The sequence below is a fragment of the Pavona decussata genome, unplaced genomic scaffold, assembly GCF_977016875.1.
Source record: "Pavona decussata unplaced genomic scaffold, jaPavDecu1.1 SCAFFOLD_37, whole genome shotgun sequence".
NCBI classification, from domain to species: domain Eukaryota; kingdom Metazoa; phylum Cnidaria; class Anthozoa; order Scleractinia; family Agariciidae; genus Pavona; species Pavona decussata.
The window spans coordinates 2811851-2835593 of record NW_028145459.1 but is presented as its reverse complement, the minus strand read 5'-3'; the positions used below and the strand labels follow the sequence as shown (position 1 = coordinate 2835593).

Genomic DNA, 23743 nt, shown 5'->3' with positions numbered 1-23743 from the left:
CTTTCAAAATGGCGGAAGACAGGGAGGTTCTGCGATATATTTGGGATGGAAGGCTTCCAGTTTGTTTTAATCTTAGCTCGGACGAGGTGGTCACAGTAGAACAACCAGATCCTTACTACGTGAGTAGATGATAGGTATTTTAATATTTATAATTCCAAACAGGCGTTTCGTGTCATTTTTGCTTTCTGCCCACCAAGACGTGGATCTCCTTTCTTCTGGAACATGTACCTTCCTATTTGTTTGCATTGATTTTACACAGAAGGAATAACAATTGAAGTACAGTATAAAGCAATAAACAGTTGAATACCCGAGCTGTTTTAGCCTCAGAAGACTCATTGAAACAACTCAGTCTGGGTTTTAATACGCCAAAGATCTTTGGCGTACGTGGGTTTGCAAATCAGTCGTCGTATCGGCACACGATCTTTGGTGCAGGTGTAAAGCGGTGGTTGCATGGTCTTTGGCGTAAAGCGGTGTAAGACAGAGGTAGTGCCCGCCATAAGATTACCTCATAGGTGTTGGCGTAAAGAAAAATTACTTTGGGTTTTGGAAACTTCTACCATTCAAGTGAACTCCTGCTATCCAAAAGTATCCAGAATTTCTCTCCCAGTGTAGGGTTTAGCAGGGAGTCTGGAGGATAAGGTTGGCATGGCGGTCAGCATAACATTTCACTAACATAAACGTTTCTGCATGCTGCTTTGGCATGTGGGACATCATAACACTTAGCATATCCCTGGCGTAGTATGTATGTGGAATGCACCTTGGTTTAAACTGGAACTTTTACCCCCCCCCCCCCACCCCCCAATCCCCTGTTACAAAATAAACTTCAGCTTCGACTATAGGGCTAAGTTTAAGTTTATATGGAATACAAGCTTACTCCTGAGATTTGGTCCATGCATCATTATGTTCATACCATTTCCATGTTCCTATTGCTAATATTTCCAATGTAAACATTTCATTTTCATTTTCAATTATTTAATATAATTTCTCTAATCCAATATAATACATAAAAATTTTTGTTATAGTTTCAAAAATGTCTAAGTATAGGGAAAGGAGATGGGCACATCTGGTGTAACAACTACTTTGCAGTCTGAATAATGTATGGTTCATTTTTTTCTGTTACCATCAACCCCCCTCCCTGACAAGCCTCGGGACAAAGTTGGCTCCTGTGGGCCTGGGGAAACCTGTAACTAAGGAGGGTCTTTGATCTTCCCTCTGGTAAATAGAATTCATTTTTAACTCGTGAATTGCACATGGGCAATGAATGAGTTATCGTGATGAAAATTTCACTTGCTTGGTTGTTCCATAGTTCCATTATTTGCTTGATGGGCTGTAAACTTTCAGCAAGTATGGGCACCCTCAGGGCCTGCTCATTCAATTAAAAGTACACGTTTTTGGAGTTTGAAAAAGAGGATATTGGGGATTTTGAGAATCCCAATTTGATGAACTGCATAAGCTCTCAAACGATTAAACCAATGTGTGGACTTCACATAAACCTTTAAATGTTGGAATGCGCAGTACAGTAAATGCAGTGAAATATTACCTCTCAGTCTGAAAAACAAAGAAAGAAAGAAATGCAGAGAAAAAAAAAATGAACACAGAATTGCCCCCCAGGAGGTACAGATTACAAGCCCAAGGACGTGCCCTAATACCCACCCAGCAGCACTGTATGGGGAGTTTTGTTATTTCAATCTTTTTGTAAAACAGCAATTTTATTCATTTTGAATGATACAAAACACACTGTTACTTCAGCACTAGACTAGCAAATTTTTTTCCCTTGAAAAGGGGGGTGGGGGTATGGATATGTTGTAGGTTAAAATGAATCCCAGGTTAAAATGATTTCAACCTAGGTTGATTTGTATTTTCCTTTGTTTCAGATGTAAATTACCCAACCTTAACAAAGGAAAATACAAATCAACCTAGGTTGAAATCATTTTAACCTGGGATTCATTTTAACCTACAACAGATATTCTCTGGAACTCAGTATACATTAATGAGTTGTATGTGTTGATGTTTTTTTCAGCTTTTGGTACCCAGATTAAGCTACTTGACTCTTGTAACAGACAAAGTTCAGCGACATTTCCAAAGGGCGATCAGTAATGAAAGTGTGGATGAAATGTGGTTTGAATATGATGGGCAGCCCCTGAAATGGTAGGTGCAGATAGCAGCATTACTAGGCAAACATTTTGAGGGTTGTCTAATACACCCAAAATGAGTTGAATTGTCTAAAGATGGAGTTAATTTGACCCACCAAAGTTGTGTCAAGAGAGACTTTGGGAAAGGTTCATTGTTATTCGTTGGATGAATGTTAGCACAAGCACACGCTTTAATAATCTTCATGTTGCTTTTTACGACCTAACTTCTGGTAAGTTGATTTGTCTGGGCTCATAGACAACTCATCTCACTTCGGGTTTATAGGACATGGATGAACATTTTTAGCCAGTTGTGGCTCTGAGGTATAGTTGAAATTGCAAAAGGAAGCTTCATCTGTAAATTTGTACAGTCAATCCACGTCACGCTTGACCGGTATTTGTGAAATTTGAATGGAGTTTTGCAATTTACATGTCAGTTTTGAACATCCCCAATGAGATTTCAGAGTTCCCGTAGAAATTTCCCTAGTTTATTGACGGTATAAAGCTATGAATTTTTCTTTACAGGTGTTTTAAGAATAACGATTGTTTCCCAAGTATTTAGAATCTTTTCTTCGGTTAATGCGTCTTTTTCGGAAAGATTTCCAGAGAAATGTTCAACATTCCATTCAAACGTCGGACATTACAAAGAGAAATTCAAATGTTCGTTTCATTCTGGGAAATACTGGTCACGCGTAACGTGGATTGACTGTGAATGGTAATGCAGTCTCTAGAGTGATTAGTTTGTGTAACTATTTATAAGCCAAGATTAAAGGAGATCAGATCAAATAAACAAAATAATTGCCACTCTACAATAATAATAATAACAGTACTAGGCTATGATAATTACCAAAGAGACTTTAACTATGAGAACTCTTATAGGTGATACAGGCTGAAGTCTAATTAATGCAATCTTTTAAAATGGTATTACAAATATAAAGAACATTAAATATTGCTGTTACGGTGATCTACAAATACATAAAATGTTTGGGGTAGTAGAAAAGATATAGTTACATGTTCTTTGTTCGATTGGTTTTCAGGTAAATTATTTTGGATGCTTTGTCTCAGGTTATAATTTATATTAACATGTGCTTCCTTTCTGTATGTAAGTAAAAAGTTCAGCTTAGTGTTGGATGGTTAAAACTTACTTGCGAAAGCTCAAAAGCTGATTAATGTTAATCTTTGATTAAAAGTTAATCATTCATCTTGCTCATCAAAAATATGTTTTAAAATTTTAAAGAAAATCCTTTAAGTCCAAACTGAGCAACAAAAAATGTTTTTGAAGAACTTTTGTTGACCTTGAATAATATTAATGTCCACAGTAACCCAGTGTTAGCATAATCTAGTTCTAGTGAAAACTTTTTTTGTTTGAGAATGCATATGGTTTATCAGAGATTGCTTGTATTTTAGATAGAACTCTTTTGGTATTTTTATATATATACATCCCATGTAAAATTAAGGCCACATATATTTCTTTGATACATTTATTTTAAACTAGTTTGTTATGCGTGTTTGATCATAATTCTGTACATGCGAATTTGTATGATACAAGTATTAATTTAAAATTATTTATTTATTTATTTATTTTTAATTGGGCTTTGAACAAGTGGGCCCTGGTCGTGTAAAAGAGTGTAGTTTATTTTGTGGCTAAGATAGTTTTTAGATGCATGAACTCTAAGTTTTTAATATTATCTCAATACATGTTATTTTTAGTACTTTTATCAACCCTCTCAATTCCCTTGATAGTACACTTACCTTGTTGATACTTCTTTTCATCCAACATTAGCATTTACAGTGTAGATCATTTACAAAGCATGAAAGATCATTAATCTTCCCTGAAAGTAGTTGATACCTAATAAGTGGCAAGGTGATGGCAAATAATCTGAAATAGACACTGAATTGTTTTTCTTCTTCTTTTTTTTTTTTTTAAAGCCACTCGCATTATTCCTAGTACCCAATTTGTTAAAAAAAAAAAACAACAACAATGACAACAACATATATTATGTATGCATCTGCAGTGATGGGCCTTTGCCTTTTGCTGATAAACTCTTTAGACACAATCAGATTAGATTAAATTACAACACTGTAGATGAATACTTCAATCTTTCACAATAATGATCCCTTTGGGTTGTGCTTTTTCTTCTTAAGGTTTGATATCTCGTCTCATTTGTTATGATGAAGTGCATTTATTAACAAATGAAATAAATTCAGCTTCCAATGTTAATTACATAGATCTACTCTTGATAATGATGTTCTGAGAAACATCAAAATCATTCTGACAATTTTGAATAGAAAAACCAAACTTGGTTTTAAAACAATGATGGTATCCTTGGTCACGAGAAACATCAAAACATCAATTCATGCTTATTTTGATATTTCATGTAAAAAATTTGGAAGTTAAATTTAATTGTTCAAGCTTTTTTATTCATATCGGAATGCTTCTAATAAATAAATATGCACTGGCTGTTGTGGATTACTAGAATTGTGAGATTTTATACTCTCTTTACTCCTAATAATGTTGCTTTATTTTACATTAATTTTAATAGGCACTATCCTATTGGTGTTTTGTTTGACCTGTATGGCTCTTCAGCTTCTCTGCCATGGAACCTCACTGTCCACTTTCAGGTAATGGAAGTGACGTAAATAAACATACAACAGATACTGTTCCATCATTGTTCTAAAGCTTGAAGAAAAGTGCATGGCTTGAGGAACAGACTGTGACCAATGACAGATATCTATGTATAATTTTGAAGTTTAAAGCTAGATACAAACTATTAATGGCCTATTTCTTGTAGTGTTAATATAATTATGCTTTTACTGTTTAAGGGATAAAATCTGCCTTTGACATTGAAAACTAATAATTTTATCATCATTCTTCTAAGCACTACAAAGGTATAAGTCTTTACTCAAGTAAGCTTTGAAGTCTGGGGATTTAAAATTCATAGATACAGTATTAAGAATACAGTCAGCACAGAAGGGGGCCATGTTGATAAGGGTCACGACTTTTAATGTTTACTCATCTGGTAAATTTTTTAAATTATTTTGCAGAAATTTCCTGAAGGCAAAATTATGAGGTGTCCTGGGAAGGAAGCCATTGAAGCTCTGTTCATGTCTGCAGTTAAAGAGGTACATGACGTTATGGACACTAAAATCTCATATTACTGGACATTCCAATTTGTCAGTTTGATTCAAGTGTTGTTGACAGACCTTCACACCTACTGTAGTGTCCATGGAACATACATGATGTGAGGTCTATTCTAGGGTATTGCAAAATATCTGTGGTGCATTAAAGTTGCCCGAGTTACCAGGACATCAAAATGATAGATAGTCACAACTGAAGACCATTTCTGGCCAGAACATAGCAATTTATGTTTTGAAAAGGTTGTCAATGAAAACTTCAGTACTTTTCATGAAACAGCCCCAAAAAACAGATTTTTGTGGCTTCACTCCTCAAGAAGGTTCAGAATGACACATTTATAAGAAGGTTTGTGATCTGAATGGCTTAAACAAGAACAACATTAGCCTAACATTTTCGAGTTGTTTTCATGTACACTGCAAACCTTGAGCTGTTTCACAAGTACTTTTAATTTGGACAGCTGGTAAAAAAATGGTATCTCAAAATATCAATTTTACACTGTTTACTGTTAATGGTAATCTAAAGTTGTGTAAGTATGTAGAAGTTCAAATTTAGTTATTTTTTGTTTTCATTTCTAAACTTTTCAGGCTGATAATTTGAAACACAGATCCCAAGTAATAAATTCAATGCAAAAGAAAGATCATAAGCAGCTGTGGCTGGGGCTAAGCAATGGTGAGTGATATCATGGACAGATCTGCAATATACATGTAAAATTACATATTAGTTTGCTTTACAAGTGCATCAGCTCATAAAATTTTGCATGTAGTGTACAAAGTTATTAATAGTTAAAACTGAGTACAGTCAACTTTCACCTTGCGGACACCTCACTTTCACTACCAGACAGCAACTAAATCCCTTGCAAAAATAAATTACGGACATGTGACTGAAGGAAATTCCTGCTATTACGGACTCTCGTTATTAAGGACACTAACCCGTGATCCCGAGGGTGTCTGCATAAAGGGAGTTGACTGTATCACAAAAATTTTAATTATGGTATTGTGGACTACGGATGAAAAATGTAGGAAAGAAATGATTTCTGACAGTATAGATTTTATTGGTACAAGATTAAACTGGGAGATTTCGATCAAACTCAAACGAATTTTGTCTGCTGCACCTCGAACACTGTCTACTCTGAACACTGTTTACTTTGATGGATCCACAAATCCCTTGTTGGTTTTCGAATGATTTGGAAAATGTAAATCATGAAGTAAGAAATTTTATAAATATTTGTTAGAGGTATCCAGTGCTCTCACTTCAGAAGTTTCTTTTAAGAAGTTATACCAGTAACTCATAACTCATGCTTCAAGTTTCAGTTCTAGGTGTTTGGATCTGCTGATGAAATACCCGACTTGTTGTTGATGTGACATTTTCAAACTCATTAATAATTCATCAAGAGAAAACAAAGAAAATCACTACTGCGACCGTGGTTTGGATATGTGTTCCTAATAATTAGGAACACATATCCAAACCACGTATGTATGGTAATTATTACCATACAATTTTGCCAACTTTAGCCTTGTATTTCTCCAAGAATTATTGATTATTTGAGAAGCCCTATCAGGCACTCAAAAGTGTCAAAAACACCTCGAAGTTGTTAAAAAAAAACTTTTTTCAACCTACTTCTTAGAGTTTGGATATCTGATGAAAGACGCTTTCTCATGTTTGATATATTACTAAAAATAAACCCATGTGATTCAGCTGTGGCTATGTGGCTAACTGAAAGAAGAGTAAAAGAAATTTTCTTTTCATCCAACAGACAAGTTTGAACAGTTTTGGGCTGTGAACCGCCGTTTGATGGAGAGAACTGGGGATGACCCATTCTTCAAGTTTATTCCATTCAGAATATTTCAGGTGGTGTACATTGTGTAATAGTTACAATACAGTTTCCTGTTATGTTGATATGCTCAGGAAGGCAGGAGTTTGAGATGTCATAAATTATTGAGCAAGCGCCTTCCCTCATTAGTTGTGGCCAAAATTTACAATAATTGCCCTTCATAAATGAGCAGTGTACTGTAAGGCAAAGATACTGGTCCCTGTTAGGACGTTAGCGGCTCTCTTAAGGTCTCACGTGGTTCGCTTGTAACTCTTGTAGAAAACAATAGAACAAACAACAGAACAATACCCCCAACCCTAAAAACAACAGCAGTTGCTACATAATTAAAACATTTACAAGCTAACGAGAACTGCTACACAACTGTACTGTTGTGGCTTAAGGACGGTGCCTTCTATTATTACTGCACATACGTTCTGTGCGTACCTTCTGTTACTACGCATGCGTTCTTAAGGACGGTGCCTACTAATACCGAAGTATTTTTGTCCGGTTTATGACTATGCGGAAAAGCAGATCTTAGCAAGGGCTGTGGAAATCCAAAAAGAAAATTGGGGGTAACCACGCATTTCTTAGAGATAACTAAACTTCAATTTGGAAAAAAATTCGAATCCTTGTTCTGTATTTTAAAGCTTTTTAGAATGTTATTGATAATTAGGTATCTTTGGAAAATGCATTGTTACCCCAAATTTTCTTTTTTGGATTCCAATAGCCCTAGCTAAGATCTGCTTTTTCCGCATAGTCATAAACTGCGCAGAAATAGGTGGCACGTAAAGGGTGGGAATAGCCCTTTGTATCATTGATGGATCAACCTTGTCGCTGTTGTTTAAAGTAATTCTCGTTTCTTTGTTAAACTTGCAGTCTGATTATCCAAATCAGTTCATCCAAGAGTTATTCAGACCTGTTAATGAAAATGGTAAGTGCCTTATTTGTTAATATGTACAGTTGAAAGGGGTTGCATTTTTATTTACCATCTTACAACATTTCACCACAAATGGTAGCCCCTAGTGCAGATGTCAGACTCTTGTCGTGTGAAATCAGAGCCCAAACGCTTACAAGGCCTGTCACTGCATACTAGCAACCAAGGGCAATTTTCAGGAACATGGCTAAATCGGGCGAATAATCCAAGACCCCGAAAAAATTATGCCCTGTAGCTGAAAGTGTCAAAAACATCTGAGACAGTCTGCATTTAATTGTAACTCAATCTTTTTCAAGTTATCGACAGCACGAGCGCCGCAAGTTCTCGTGATATTAACTGAGAAAAACATTCTTCTTGTTTGTTCTAGTCGCCATTCACTGGCAAAGAATTTAACAAATATTGCATCTATGTTAGATGCAAACAGTGTTCTTACCAGGCTGCGGCCTTTCGGGATTCCCGCAAAAAAAAAAAAAAATCGAAATGGCGCATTAAAAGCCAAGGAAAATGCGCCCTTGATGGCGCACAAGTTCAGATCAGATGCTACAAGCAAAATGGACTTATAGTAATTAGTGAGCAATTTTTGATTGAGAAGCAAGTACTTCAGTTTTTTTTCTGCTTGGAAATAAGAACTAATAAATGAAAACTATGCACCAAAAGTACTTAGGCTCGAAGAAGGAACAAAACAAGAACAAAATTCTGATGGAGATGACGATGGAGTGGACAATAGAACAAGCGAAGATCAAGCAGTTGTTTCACTGAAGAAGGACCGCGTTTTCCAGAATGCATGGCTGTCAAAACAAAAGCCAAAGGACTTTTTTCTATTCTTGTCACAGAACGCGATTAATCTTGACCCTCTTAAGTTCCTGCAGGGCCCCTATTTTTCGGGCAGGAGGGCCCTTGGACCCCCCAAAGTAAAATCCTGGTAAGAACACTGGGCAAACGAGCAAACGGTGTATCTCCCCCCATACCAAGCTAGATGAAAAAAATGGCTTATTTCCCCACTCTCCGACCAACAAAACAGACAACCAAAAACTTCTGTTTTAACAAAAGATATTTGTGCTCGCGGTCAATGTTTAAAATTCTCTTCATTTGTCTGTTCTTGTTTTCTTGTTGTAGGAGAGCATCGCACCCTTGGTGATCTGTTACATGAGTTTGTTCCTGAAGTGTTTTCTAGTGGGGGAGGGGTGGTTGATAATGAATGGAGAGTGGTGATACAAGGCATTGAGCCCCCACTAGAGACTCCAGTCCACTGGATAAGTGAACATTTTAGTCATCCGGACAATTTTCTGTACGTTGTTGTTGTACGAGTGGTGTAATCTCATGTATGGTATATTAGCTTAAAATGTATTTGACGAATCAATCAAAAGTTCTCTACAACTACGAGTTTTTTCAATAGAGAAAGAGCGCGTGAATGAACTAGTATCATTTTGGCGGGAAAACGAGATAGCCGTCGCCATTTTAGTACGATTTTTTGAGAGAACGTCGTAGTGGCGAAAACAAGTCCTCGAAACATAGATGATCTCGTCTTTTCAGATTTCAGATTTTTTATTTATGCACTATTTCAAAAGCTTACTACAAAAGGAAATTATAATACATCACAAAAGTAACATAATCACAAATGGGCTTAGCTATCATCATTCAATACAGCTTCGTCACTGAAGTTCGTCGCTCCTCCCGGCTTAGTCCTTCCCTAAAAACGTGAAGTCAAATATCGTATTCAGGGTTGCCGTACTCGTACAAGAATCCAGCTAAAGGTCTCTATTATGTCGGCAACCAAGCATAACAGAAACTTTGCGAAATCTAGATGCAATAAAATCGCGACAATAAACCCTAAGATGTTACAATATATCTGCTTGTTTAAACTTGTTATTTTTGTAAAATCTTTCAAAGTTTCATCGTTTGCTCATGCTTTTCATAGGTACAAAAATGAAGAAAATGGTAGAATAAGTAATGATAGTAATGTATACTTGCGAGATAACCATTGAGAGGAAAAATTGTAGATAATATAATAAACATGTACTCTGTTTTATATATTACACCTGTGGTAATTGTTCTTGTTTCCGAGGGCTTTCAATGGGTGTCGCAACCGCGTAGTAGGCCTGTTTGACGCTCCCGAATAGTGGGAAGGAGAAAAATAAAAAGAGTGACATCAAAACGTGTCACGAGAAAAGGAGATGGAGAGAGGCCCGTGCGCTGTATTGCTGTCTTCCCTTTTCACACTACATGTATCTCAGTTCTGGAACAGCGATGGAAGTTAGAACTCGCGCTTTCGTTTCACCACCATCATGCATTATTATCAACTATCCTGAACTATCATTGACTTTTAGCTCGTTTAAATTCTTCATGATAGTTGATGATAGTTTTTCCGTTTTGACTATGCGCTGTGGACGATAATAGTGTAGGGGGTCTGTTGTTTAACTGTCAGTTGACTATCACGGCCGTTTAAAAAGGGCGAAATACTTTTACCACAATATTAACGTCAAAGAAAATTTTTACAATAACTGTCAAAATTTCCGAAGAAACAGTCGTGGTAAAAAAATAGCTATTGACGAAATTCAACAAAATTTAATTGATTGGTAGAACCATTACCAACACATTTATAAATTTTCTGCACTATATCTCGTTTGGAGGACGCGTGGCCTACATTAGTAAGGATACTAACTGTGATTCTGTATTTAATAAAGCGTCTGCACTTGTAACTAGCAATATTAATATTGGGCCTTGTTATTACATGCTCGTGCGGAAAACGAGTCCAATAAACATTGTTAGAAGTTTTTAATGATGATCATTGAACTCGTTTTTTAATTCTCCATTTATTTTCGTTTTGTCTGCGAATGTAAAACCAACAGTCCAAATTGTAAACTACCAGTGGAAAAGTTTTATTGAGAAATTGGCCCCAGGTTGCAGCTCTGTTTTATTTATTTATTTCTTTATTTATTTTCAACGACTGAGCTCCTTGACCACTCTTGTGAAGAGCCAACTGGTTTGCCTCCTGCCAGTTACGGATGCCCGTTATGTTGAAAATGAAATATTTGTTTCTCATGCGCCTGCGAACCAGGTACATACAACTAAGAGCACAGCCAGGAAAAAAAGAAAGATCTTTTTCAAAATACAGTTTGCTAGAATTACAAAAAATGGCCTAAATAATTTTGTTTTCGTTTATCTGTTCTCATGCAAAATGTCTTGGGAATTTTTCATGAGCACAGAAACAAGCGGTCACATCTAAAATAACTGCACGCTATACTAAAAATCTGAACAAATGGCGTCCAGTTTCCAGACTTTGAAAAAGTCCTCTCTTAGGCAGATCAGCTTCCTCGTTGCCTGTGTTTAAACTGGAATTCATGCGCTGCATCCTGGATTTTTCAAAGGCTTTGGAACTTAAGTTCTAAATGGCAGATCAAAAAACCAAAGTTCACTGTAGAAAATACATGTACGCTGTCCATGGTACCATTCTTTTGTTATAACACTCCCCATGCTTCCTCAAACGCTGTACAGATTTTGGCGCATGTGAGAGCTCCTGATAATGGGTACTGACTTATTGCTACAGTTTCCTCCACATACGGAACGTCAATCTGAAAACAAATTACATGAACAGTCATCCACCCCACCTGACGGTCGGAAGATCGGAGGTTCGAGGCTAGGTTGCTCTCTGCATTTAATACTGTGTTGTTTACTTAGGCAAGAAACTTTGCTCCATATTGTCTCTCTTCACCCTGGGCCTAATTGTTCAAAGCCGGATTAAGAAAACCCAGGGTTAGTGTGAAGTTTGATTCCAACTTAATTGCTAATCGATAAAGAATTTTTGCAAAATATTTTTGCCCTTCAATTTTTGACTTTGACTTTTCTTTAACTTTAGCTCAAACTTAGCTTTTAAAAACATTTTTAATGAGCGAACAGCAACATTACGCACTTAAAGCTAACACTATGGCGAGGTCAATGAAAACGTCACAAAACAAGAGAAATATAATCATCAAGTTCAAGATTTTTTGGAGAACGTGAGTTCACACAAAACAGTGAGTACATTGTTTCTCTTCCTCTTCTAATCTGGATAATTTCCAAAGCCGTTGTTCAGAATTCAGTTCCTGGATATAGTTTGGACACATTCAAGACACTAAACGACTTGGAAAGGTCGCAATGTATAAGAGCATGAATTGACCTTTTTTTGGCATAATTTGCTGGTGTGATTCCTTACAAAGACCTGTAAAACTCATACAACATATAGCAGGCGATAATAGAAAAAAAAACATGCATTTTTCATCTTGAAACTATTGAAAGAACAATGGGGAAAGTACATTTTTAAACAATAAATAAAAGGGGATGGTCCAATCTCGTACCCAGAGTCCTCAGGCTTTTTGGTCAGCAGGTGGGTGCTAGGAGAGAGACTGGAGAATTCGAAAAAATTTAAATTTTTTGATTGGCTGCTCTGTATAAGCTCTGTAACGGCTTCTATCGTTTTACCACAGAAATCCTGCGGTAATGACAGAGTCTCTCGTGGAGACCAGCCACTTGCCAAAGAGCCCGAGGACTCTGGGTACGAGATTGGGGATGGCCATACTATACTGTGCACCTCTACAGTCACAGACAGTATAACAGACCTACCGAGCCGTGGGCCATGGCTCCGACAACAAAAACTATGGGCTCGTCTTTTGGGATGACATCCTTCAACTTCACCAGATTATCAGAATGGAATGAGGTTCCTGGAAGGAAAAATTTATTCAGTTTTAAATCAGGGTTATCATAGCAGGTGGATGAAATATTTTATCTGTATAATTCTTAAGAGCTCATGGGATACGTGCTGAGTTGGCTATAATCATCCCATATCCAACAAGTGCAAGTGGAATAATTGCTTTATTGAAAACGACCAAGAAATATTGCTACACTGTACATCTTGCTAATCTGCGTTTTGCAAGAATGACCATAAGGTGATATAATTGATGCTATTTCTCAAATATAACTTGATATCCTATGGCCGCTAAGACAATCAAAACTCCGTAATTTCATTATCGAAAATTCCAGTTTTTGATTACGTATACTAAACTTGGTGATTTTACATTATACAAGCACTATATGAGACAAAGAAACCTGGCAGCCAGTCAACACCTGTAAGACACAATTGAATATCTTAATATACAAAGTACAGACCCAATATACCCCATAACAGTCCAGTGAAATGAAATACTAAATTTTGGTCACTCATCCATTGTACAGTGGAATCCCCATTTTACGATCGTTGATTTAGCGATATTCCCGATTAAACGATCAACATTCTGTCACAGCAAAAGTTATTTATAAATTGGGAGTTTGTTTACAACGATATCCCGATTTAACGATATGATTTTGCTGTCCCCTTGCCATATCGTAAAATCGAGGTTCCACTGTAACATCATGCAAACATTTCCTTTTGTGTCTTGAGAAACTAATGATTCAAAACCAAGGAGTTTTCCTTGCCTGGATGTCACATGTGACAGCACGATTCCTGTCTTTGACTTATGACCTTTTACTGAGATTTAGAACAAAATTACCTTGACTGGTAGAACAAATTTATTAAATGTGAAAAAAGCTGGTTGGGAGATTGCTCTAGGAACTAGAAAACAAGAAAAAACAACAATAATATTGATAGATTATACAGCTGCAACAGGAACATATTTCGGCTGAACTTACCCACTTTCTTACAACCTGTTGGAAAATGATCTGTCACTGGATTCTTGATAACCTGGAAATGATATGTTAAAATTACATAGTTATAAAAAGAGGTGATGACTAAAGGTAAATTAGCCACCATAAAGCAATCAAATCTCTTTACGTTGGCCAATTTACCTTTATTTATCAGCTGTGTCGATAAACCAAACATTTGATAGTTACATGTACACAGAAGGCATACCTATGTAGAACTGATCCAGACCTGCTTACCTATATATAATTTACAAAAAGCAATCAGTGAGGTGGGTGTAGAGGGGAGGGGGGGTAGGGAATCAGAGGTGAAAATATTTCCAAATGGAAAATTTTTTCGTTCATTTGAGCTTCACTTTCAAGTCATAATTGTATTCCAAAACAATGGCCTTCTATTAGCTCATGCAAAGACTTTGCTACCAGTTCTATTCACTAACATGTCTAAGTTGTATAATTTATGTGTAAATATTCTGAGCTGCTATGTCTACCTTACCTTGAGTAACTTTTGGGGTCCATCTGCAGCATGGATGCTTAACTTATGCAACAACTGAACTTTAATCAAAAGAAACACATGGAATGATCAGGACGGCCATGTGAGAATTCAGATATAATGCACTGAAATATATCGTGTAAAATCCTCATTTTTATTCTATAGGTTTATAGTAAGTAAAAAAAGTGTGTAATGGATCAGTTTGGAAGTCTCTCTTGCACTGAGAAACTGAGTACAAAGACTGTCACCTGAATTTCTAAAATTAAAATTATTGACAACTTTTGTATACAAAAACTCAACCAAGGACTTGGTGGTACACTGAAATACCACATTCCTCTCCCATAATAATAATAATAATAATAATAATAATAATAATAATAATAATAATAATAACAATAATAATAATAATTAATACTTATATTGCACTTTTTTCTATGAAAATACTCAAAAGCGCATTACAATATTATTAATAACTAAATTAAAAACCAGTAAAATTACCCGATAAAATTACAATATTTAAAAATAAATAAATAAATAATCAACTAAAAGCCTTCTTATATAAAATATGTTTTACAGAGCGTTTAAAAGAGTCAATTGATGTTTCCTGTCTTATTGGCAGAGGAAGAATGTTCCATAAAAAGGGGGCAGCCATCGATAACGCGCAATCTCCCAAAGTCTTCTTTGTTCTTAGCCGAGGTCTTTCTAACAATATACCATTATTGTTATGGCGTAGTCGGTAACATGAGTCCAGTAAGACAGAGACAAGATCCTTAAGATAGCTAGGCGCAACACCGTGAAGAATCTTAAATGTAACAAGGAGAATCTTAAAATCTACGCGCAAGCGCACTGGTAGACAGTGGAGTTCTCTTAGCAAAGGAGTAACGTGACAATACTTAGGTGCGCAGTAAACCAATCGAGCACTGGCATTCATGACTCTTTGAAGTTTCTTAATTTGATACTCAGGAGCACCGTACAATAATCCATTACAGAAGTCAAGCCTGCTTGACTAATTTTGATCATAATAACTTACATGAAATAAAAAGAACAAGATTAAATTCAGTTTGACCTACCCATCAGCCCACAAAAGCGATCAAATGTTCTTGGAATTCTGGTATGAGGGTTGATCTCTATGAGAACATTTTTCTCTGTGTGAATATAGACTTGTAAAAGACCTGCTTTGTTCAGAGGGCTGTCCATTAACATTAACAGACTCTGTAAAAAAAAGAGACAAAGAACACAAGACAGATCATTATAAGGGCTACTTGTCATCTTTCACTGACTGCTACATCTTGTTAAAAAATAGTGATGAAATAAAAATAAACAAAAAAAAATTAACGATGATCATCCATCAGTGTCAATTAAAACCACAACTTCAATTGTTACAAAGTGTGACCATAGATGACTGATCAGTCTAATCTGGGCACAGACCTCTCTGCCACAGGTCTTGCATTTTGGTTGTAACTGAGCTGACATGGTGGCTTCTCTCATCAATTTACTTGAGAGTCATGCATCTAACATTATCTGACACACTATCCAGATTTAGTGAGAATTTGAAGGTACAAGGTCTATTACAGGAATTCATGCAATGATTACAAATTATACTGTGCCTTTAAAGTATGCCAAATGTAAAGGTCACCTTCTGTTTAGTAGACATTGGTCAAACTCCTCAACATCAACTAAAATCCTGTAAATTCTACCATTTTGAAGGTTAAGTGGACACTCCTACTGAGAAGAAAATAACAGAGCCCAGGTGTATAGCAAGAATGGAAAACTTCTTGCGTGCTGTTTCAGACAGGACAAGTAGTGGATTAATGAAACAGCACATTTGAATTAACAGAATAGCACACATCAATTTTGCTAAAAATACTTGGACTACACAAATTACCAATCATTCTTACTTATTATCCACCTCGACTTAACACTGCTAATAACTTGTGAAAGGAGTAATATGAGCACTCATCCTGTTTCAGTTTTTATTGCGTTTTCCTTTTTTTATTACTAATCTTAAAAGTTTAAGTTGAATAAATTATATAAAAAAATCTCCTACAAAATGTTTTGGTGTGTGGTACAACTGTATAGTATTATATACTTGTTGTTTGTATTTTGACCCAAACCCCAGCACAATTCTTAAAAATATACGGTGATGCTACACTCCAAAACATCTAAATAGATATGTACATCTTATGCCGTGTTTACACTTGGGATTTTTACCGCGGTTACAGAGTTTACCTACCTAGGTAAATTTTTGGTCAATGTAAACATCAATTAATACCTCAGTAAATGCGGCAAAAGACAATGGAAATTTGACCATGGTAAAAGTTATAGCTATGCAGTGATTTGGCATGGTTTAGCTCGGTAACCGGGGTCAAATTGACAGATATATCCGGTTTTGGTGTCATGTTATTTGATTTGCCGCAAAGTTCAGATCTGCTTCGTCGGGGCTTCGTCAAAATATGGAACAAAATAACGATAGTGAAACGTTTTTGAACATTTACGGCAGCCAGTCCGAAAGGTAAGCAACATATTCTATCTCTACTTCACTCAATTCAAACTATTTTATGTTTTTTTTCTTCAGTGCGTAAAACAGTTTGTTTATTTATTCTCTATTTTCTTGTAGGCAAGATCCGCAGTACTCGCAGTATTCGCGAATGAGCGCGCCATACCCATACGCATACCCTGGCTCATACTATAGCTACCAGCCTCAATATGCTCTGCCGCCGTGGGAAATGCACTCCGCTGGGCCTAGTTCAGAATTACCTAGCCAGTCCCAAGACAGCCACACCAGCAAAGGGCAAAAGAAAAAAAATCGGTGGACGGACACGGAGGAGAAATTTTAATTGAGTTGTTCGGAGAAAACGAGGAAAGGCTGCGCTATAAATCCTTCAATTCGCCAGAATGGCAGTCTATAGCCCGCCAGCTGCATTCCAAATGCAGAGAAGAAAGCGTTGAAAGCGACAAAACGCCTCAACAATGCAAAAACAAGATGGCAAATTTAACAAAGAAATATAAAGGCGCAAAGGACAAACTCCGTTCAACAGGATATGGCAGAGGAGGCGATGTGTCCGAAAATGAAAGGGAAGGCGATGAAAGGCAAGACCTAATTCCCAAACACTTCAATGATATAGACGAAATTATGGGAAAAAGAGAATCGGTCGATCCACGCCACGTGCTTGAGAGCAGTTCTCACGTCGTGGACGTCAATAGCTCACCGGAAATATCGCTCACTCCTTCTTTGCCATCTCCGGACCAGCCACCCGCACAATAAACTCAAACGTACGCCTTGATATTCGGAAGTTTTCCTTCCACCAGTCTTCAACAAAAGCTCCATGTAATAGATTTTCGAACCAAAATTGATTCCTTGGCCATGTCCAAGCGCGTCTCGCGCGCCTGCTATTTCGTTGAATAATTTGGAGTAAAATCATCCGTTTTCGCCTCACTTTCTTGAGGTGCTGTAATAATAACAGCTGCTGTAATCGCGAGGCTTCTATTTGCTGCTCAAAAACTAAAAAGTAAAAAGCAATGACTATAAGAGCCACCGCTCTTCGGTTGATAGCGACCATGTTTCAAAACCGCGCGCAATAGCTTGTACTTCCCGCCAATTCGATTTGTATCATGTTTATTTGTCGGTGTTGACAGATCAACTTAAGTTATTTGAGCCAGTATAAACACTGTACAAATGTACCATGGTTTAGTTACTTGACCTCAGTTAATTTGAACCGCGGTAAACGTTCGAATGTAAACACGGCATTAGAAAGCCTGTGAAGTGTGCGTCTATTAGCTTACCTGATGTGTTATGTCTGGTCGAGCAGTAGCCGGGTCTTTCTTGTTCTTTTTCATAATCGTTTTGTGTCTATCACAGTTTAACAATTCAAAACTCTTTCCATTCTAAAGGGAAATGATTCATAAGTCGAAGAAAAGAAAATCAGTGAAGGCTTATTACATAACCATAAGTTTAGGCGATCATAGCTCATGTGAACCTCAGATGTTTTTCACCCTGTAGACACTAAACTACCTATTTATTTTAATACCTTAACTGCTTCTAGAGACGCTCTCTCAAGAACAACGATAAGACGCTTTCCAGTATCCTTTTCTTTCAGCGTTCTAGGTATTTTGCGAGGTCTCTCAAACTCGCTTTCCTCGTCCGCCATTTTGCACGTGTGACAGTGGAGCAGGCCTGGTTACATTGAGATGAAAAGGAGAGAAGGACTTGGGAAGTAAACATGGCGGACGGTGAAAGAGCTCTGGAAGAGCTTTCGGTCGCTTGTTTTCCCGAACTTGTTGAAGGACTTAAAAAAGACATTCCACGTTCACTAATGGTAAGTACTTAAGGTAAACACTGCACGAAAAAGGTGGAGTCAAATTTGATTCAAATCAAAGATATTTGTAAAGATATTACATATTTGATGTAATATAACAAACACGAGAAAGCGTGTGTCATCGGATATCCAAACACTTTTAAACGACTTCGAGGTGTTTGGATGTCTGATGAAACACACTTTCGAGTGTTTGATATGGCTTCTCAAATGATCAATAATTCTTGGAGAAATTCAAGGCTAAAGTTGGCAAATTTTTATGGTAATTAGGATCACATATCCAAACCACGGTCACGGTAGTGATTTTCTTTGTTTTCTCTTGTTGATGCGCGTCATAGGCGGATTCAAAGTTGTACTACATTTGACATCACCTATTTGATTTCAATTTGACGCGCGTCAAAGGTTGAACTCACTTTTGATTTGAGTCAAAAGTATATGCAAAGGCGTCACATATTTGACGTATTTTTGATGCGCATCAAATGTGTTGTCGAAAATTTAATTATATTTGACCTCATCATTGATACGAATCAAAAAAAGAGCAAATCCAATTTTTCGTGCAGTGAATTCCGTCTTCAATCTACCGGGTTAAGCAGGCTTTTGCCCTTAATATCGATAAAATATATGTCCAGGGTATAGCCTCCCAGAGCATACTCGAGCAGAAGGCCAGACGACTTTTGCAGCTGTTGCTTCGGCGGTGAAACAGGCTAATGGTCGATTTCTGTGGAGTTTCCGTGGTATTGTCATTGAGTAATAGAGTAGCTTCACTATCACTCTTCTCCCAACCCCCATCCCCACCCCCCTCCTCCCAATGACACACCACCACCCTTGACCTGTACACGTTTGCGACTGATCTGAACTGTAAATTTCATGGGCATTATGATATAGAATGACATACCTTGGTCACTTTCCTTTCTCCCTTTTTCGTCTGAAGATCAGAAGAAAGGATATTAACACGTTTTTATGTTCACTCCCTCGCCAGTGTAACCAATTTGAGCCAGTAAAATTTGGCACAATTTGTGAACTAGCCTGCGAATGCAACCACCTCGCATCTAGCCTCTCACGCAGACGTCCTTAGGGGTTCGTCACGCGTTTCCTGTGGGGGAGGAAATGCGTGACGAGCCCCTAAGGACATCTGCGTGGGAGGCTACCTCGCATCACTCCCCGGCCCACCGCTACGGACGTTCTGAGGCCCATAGCGATGGGAGGTGGTTTCATCTGAAGGCTATTTGTGAGCCAATAACAACAATGACTTTGCTTATTATATGCCAGATATATGTAACCTTAGGATCAGTGACTAATAAGTCTAAAGATTTTAGTTTTCCAAAGGGATGGCATCTTTTTTGTTGTCTCTTTAATTTTCCGGCAGTTTCCTATCCATTTGCTGTACACGAGCCAACTAGTTAGAAGGACATCACCTAAATCGGTGGCCCATAATTTCCAAAACTTTCAAATAGAATGATGCATTTCAAACAACCTTTCCGCCGGAATATCTGGAGTTTTCTCCTCTGGGTAATAGTAATCTTTATTGATTGCAAGCACGATTGTCTCTGTTCCTATAGATGTTAGGATGTCTCCAACAAATGGAGAGAAGTCTAAAGCTCATGAATGGCCATGTTTACGTCAGCCAGTGGCCAAATCCTGATATCGTGGTGTTAGAAAATACAGCATATAAAGTGTTGGTAAGAAGTAACTCCTTTCCCAGCTTAAAGTAAAAATCATCGTGGATTTAATAGTTCTTTTTCACAACAAAACGCTCAAACCATTGATATAATTGAAACAATTTAACCCTCCCATAAGATACAAACCCAAACATACAGACACTGAACCGCCGTGATATGGATCTGACTAATATCTAATTTGTACCAAGCTGGAAAAGTTCTCCTTTTACCACAGTTAAGTTTTGGCGTCTTTTTGAAATCGTCTATCAAGGCTGGTGCCATTATTTGCAGCACTATTTAAGGAACTCTTAGCTTACTCCTTACTTTTTCAAACAAGCTGTATGGGTGAAGGTGAAGGTTGTACTTAATCTTGGAATTGCGCATATAGTAGCGTCCATCATGACAATAGTTGAAAGAAGTTATCTTTCTGGAAAACAACGTGGTCTAGGCCTGACAAATCTCTTACTAACCGAGTTCGAGGTCCGTACTGTAAGTAACAAACCTATTTTTTTCGCGCTTGGGTCATAAATCAATGAAAAAAAACGAGGATCCGTAACTTACAATACGGACTGAAAGACGAGGTGATTAATATATTTATTACATCTTTGAGGTTAATCGGTCGCGTGGGAAAGGAAACTAGCGCACCGCACAGTGAAATACGGCCCGAAAAATTGACCAATCATACCGCGCGTAATAACTGAGAGATATAATAATAGTCCTTACTGAAACTCCATGCCATTTTTTTTCGAAGACGCGAATTGTAAAATTCGTAATTGCCATCTCAACCTCTCTGTATGAGGTCTTACTCGCCATTTTTTTCTTTTCGTCTTTTCGCAATGTTGGTTAAAGGCATTCTTATTTCTCATAGAGGAAACTTTGACATCTCATTCGGCAATATTATGCTTGCAGCTTTGCGAATTTTCTCAAATTTGGTAAAATTGGAAGAAGCGCGTCTTTAGGCCTTTCGTTGTAGTTTGCGAGCAACCTCTAGAAAGCTCTGTCGCGGGATATTCCGTCATTTGTTGTCATTTCTGTGGTAATCAGTCTTGTGTCTGTCTCATATACACGTTACTTGAAGCAGTACAGTTTTAATTTAGTTTTCATTGCAACGTTCTGAGCAACTTATCTCGCAATGATAGGTTGTTGCGATGTTCATTTCGAAAAAGCGTTCCACAAATACTGGGCTATCTACCAGTTCTTTAATCTGTTTGCTTTTGTTTTAGATGGGACATTCTCCTCTCATGATTTATTGCAGCTGTTCGACTGAAAAGCTAAAAATGACACTGGAAGAAAGTCGGTTCAATCAACTGTTTACTGGTAAATGCACAGCGGAGATAACAGGTAAATGTGACTTGTCCCGTAAGTTTTTAACCCAAAATTGTAATACAAGCTGTTGAATATCCTATAAACGCCCGCCCTTGAAGATCGGGAGAAAGGCAGTTTCGGTGATCAGTTACATGGCATTTCGAAGATATACCACTTGGCTCTAAAATCTTGGTCTACGGATGAAATGCTATATGCTGTTACAATTCCGATGAAAGCTTTCCTGTGGTGCTGTTTATTAGGCTGTATAAGGTGGTTCTAACTTTTGAGTCTGTGGATGAAATCCTAAGGTGCGACCATTCAAATGAAAGCTACTGAGCAGTACTTTCCTGTGGTGCTGTTTGTTTTTCAGTACGCTACAAAATTAATTTTGATGATTTTTCCATGCATATTCTGAGCTTCCAAATCTCTGATCTTGGGAGTCGGATTCAGTCAAAGACATACTAATTCAATTCGGGTTCGATTTTTTACACATGGTTGCGGGCCGGTTTACTTCTTGATTACAATACAATACAGTGCAATGCAATGCAATCAGTTATTATTTAGGGCCGGTTTTTTCAGATCAAAGGCAAAGTTGTTACAAAAATTGATCTTAATTCATTAAGTTATTTTTTTTCACAGGTGACCCAAGGTGTGCTGATATAATGCTTCAGAACAGGCGACTGAATTCATGTGAAGTCAAAGTTGTAGCTCTTCCTTATCTCTGTACTTTGACTGACCCTGCAAACTTGCTGAAATGGTGAGTTGATCATTTGCTTTAGTTTTCATTATCCTCGATTTCACTCTCTCTATATTTTAAAATTACTGTTATTTAATAACATACAGCCTTATTCGAACAACTCCCGAACCTTATAGTTGCTTTTGATGACGGTGTCTCCTAATGCAGGTATGTTTTGGCAGTTTATGAGTTTGTGAGGAAAACAGATCTTAGCAAGGGTTGTTGGAATCAATTTTCAAAATCAAAATTTGGAATCAAAATCTGGGGTAACCATGCATTTTTCAAAGATAACTAAGTAGTAATAATTCTAAAAATGCATAAAACTGCATAACATTTTTCCAAACTGAAGCTTAAATATCTCTGAAAAGAGCCTTGGAAATCAGAGTTTCACGGACCAGTCCGGAGAAACACAGAACGTATCATTGCGTAGTAGCAAAAAAAAAGGCACCGTCCTTAAATAAAGTTGATTTTTAGTCCAATTATGGAGTTAAAACGACTCCTTAATCAAAGGATTCTTTGAACCAAATCATGAAGTATATTGCCGATGAGTGATAATGAAAGTGACCTAGTGGGAATGATGAATTAAATAACTCAGTACCAAATGTATTAAACGCAATGAAAAGTTTACAGCCGAGAGAGCTACTGAACAGATTTTCGTCCACTCTGGTAATTAATCAGTTGCGCATTCGGGCGCCTTCACGAGTACTGTGGAGTGAGCGACAAAAATATCTTCTTCTTTAATTCTTTCCCAATTCCAACCAAAATAGCCATATCGTAGTTTTTCTTTTTTCAACAAACCCTTAAGGCGTATGCCTTTGATTTTAATATTTTCAGTGAATGTCCATCTGGCTTCTACATTGCCCCCTTAAGAGTCACAGATGCACCTCTTATTGATCGAATGTGGAAATTTGGCGGACGACCTCGTGGAGTAGAGAGATTTGAAAAACTGATCAGTCACTCATTAGCTGCCGGTGTGTTCTCTCAAGACACACACCAACTGGTCACGTGGTCATTTGTCAGCGAATATGGCTCTTTGTCCTTTCTACACACTTTGGAGGCTTACAGAAGGAAGGGGTTGGCCAAAGCTGTAATCTATCATCTTGCTCGAACACTACTGAACGAGGGAAAAGTAGTATTTAATGTCATAGAAAAGGAGAATGAAAGTTCAAGACAGTTGTTCCACAAAATGGGATTCACCATTTTCCCAGACGATTTAGTATCCTTTTTACACAAAATAAACAGATCCGAGAAATAGCTTTTTTTGTAAGATAATCTAACATTTATTATTGGCTAGTTTATATTACCTAGTTGTTTATTGGCTGCCGTCTATCGAATCATCTGCTTTTATTTTTCAATTCATCTGTAATGTAACCTATTTATTTTTCTACCTGCCTCGATTTGCCTTTGCTATATGAGGGTAGTCTTCGCCTGTACAATATAAAATGATGATGATGACGATGATGATGATGATGATGATGGTGATGATGATGATGATGATGAGTTGAGTTGTGTGTCCCCAATTAGTGCTACGCGCTAAATACATTGACTCTTAAATAAAATGA

At 37.3% G+C, this 23743-nt stretch overlaps 3 protein-coding genes and 1 long non-coding RNA gene across 4 annotated transcripts; 3 read left to right on the top strand and 1 right to left on the bottom strand.

Annotated features, from left to right (window-relative positions):
* Positions 1-10045, top strand: LOC146484036 (autophagy protein 5-like). Its single transcript, XM_085105345.1, has 8 exons — positions 1-119; positions 2021-2148; positions 4673-4751; positions 5175-5252; positions 5850-5934; positions 7019-7113; positions 7952-8006; positions 9126-10045. Exons 1-8 carry the CDS (start codon positions 9-11, stop codon positions 9323-9325), a joined length of 831 nt encoding a protein of 276 aa, XP_084961471.1. The 5' UTR covers positions 1-8; the 3' UTR covers positions 9326-10045.
* Positions 10046-10921: 876 nt separating this feature from the next.
* Positions 10922-18355, bottom strand: LOC146484034 (ribosomal RNA small subunit methyltransferase NEP1-like). The gene is made up of 7 exons (XM_085105347.1): positions 18198-18355; positions 17953-18054; positions 15240-15381; positions 14173-14231; positions 13671-13722; positions 12609-12706; positions 10922-11581 (listed from the first exon to the last, which is right to left on the bottom strand). The coding sequence occupies exons 1-7, from the start codon at positions 18315-18317 to the stop codon at positions 11468-11470; spliced, it is 687 nt and encodes a 228-aa protein (XP_084961473.1). The 5' UTR covers positions 18318-18355; the 3' UTR covers positions 10922-11467.
* LOC146484035 (uncharacterized) lies at positions 16340-17917 on the top strand. Its single transcript, XR_014863682.1, has 2 exons — positions 16340-16681; positions 16787-17917. It is a non-coding gene; the product is annotated as an uncharacterized LOC146484035 (long non-coding RNA).
* LOC146484033 (glycine N-acyltransferase-like) lies at positions 18334-23743 on the top strand. The gene is made up of 5 exons (XM_085105344.1): positions 18334-18485; positions 20042-20161; positions 21364-21481; positions 22085-22202; positions 23016-23743. The coding sequence occupies exons 1-5, from the start codon at positions 18390-18392 to the stop codon at positions 23434-23436; spliced, it is 873 nt and encodes a 290-aa protein (XP_084961470.1). The 5' UTR covers positions 18334-18389; the 3' UTR covers positions 23437-23743.

What these genes read in the sequence shown, in the direction of transcription:
- LOC146484036 (XM_085105345.1), top strand. Translation starts at nt 9, where the DNA reads ATGGCGGAAGACAGGGAGGTTCTGCGATATATTTGGGATGGAAGGCTT. An exon ending in GATGGGCAGCCCCTGAAATG is followed by an intron (nt 2,149 to 4,672) that starts GTAGGTGCAGAT and finishes TAATTTTAATAG; the next exon opens with GCACTATCCTATTGGTGTTT. An exon ending in ACCTCACTGTCCACTTTCAG is followed by an intron (nt 4,752 to 5,174) that starts GTAATGGAAGTG and finishes ATTATTTTGCAG; the next exon opens with AAATTTCCTGAAGGCAAAAT.
- LOC146484034 (XM_085105347.1), bottom strand. Translation starts at nt 18,317, where the DNA reads ATGGCGGACGAGGAAAGCGAGTTTGAGAGACCTCGCAAAATACCTAGA. An exon ending in TCGCTTTTGTGGGCTGATGG is followed by an intron (nt 14,232 to 15,239) that starts GTAGGTCAAACT and finishes TTTTGATTAAAG; the next exon opens with TTCAGTTGTTGCATAAGTTA. An exon ending in AACAGGTTGTAAGAAAGTGG is followed by an intron (nt 12,707 to 13,670) that starts GTAAGTTCAGCC and finishes TTTTCCTTCCAG; the next exon opens with GAACCTCATTCCATTCTGAT.
- LOC146484033 (XM_085105344.1), top strand. Translation starts at nt 18,390, where the DNA reads ATGGCGGACGGTGAAAGAGCTCTGGAAGAGCTTTCGGTCGCTTGTTTT. An exon ending in ACATTCCACGTTCACTAATG is followed by an intron (nt 18,486 to 20,041) that starts GTAAGTACTTAA and finishes CTGTTCCTATAG; the next exon opens with ATGTTAGGATGTCTCCAACA. An exon ending in ATGCACAGCGGAGATAACAG is followed by an intron (nt 21,482 to 22,084) that starts GTAAATGTGACT and finishes TTTTTTTCACAG; the next exon opens with GTGACCCAAGGTGTGCTGAT.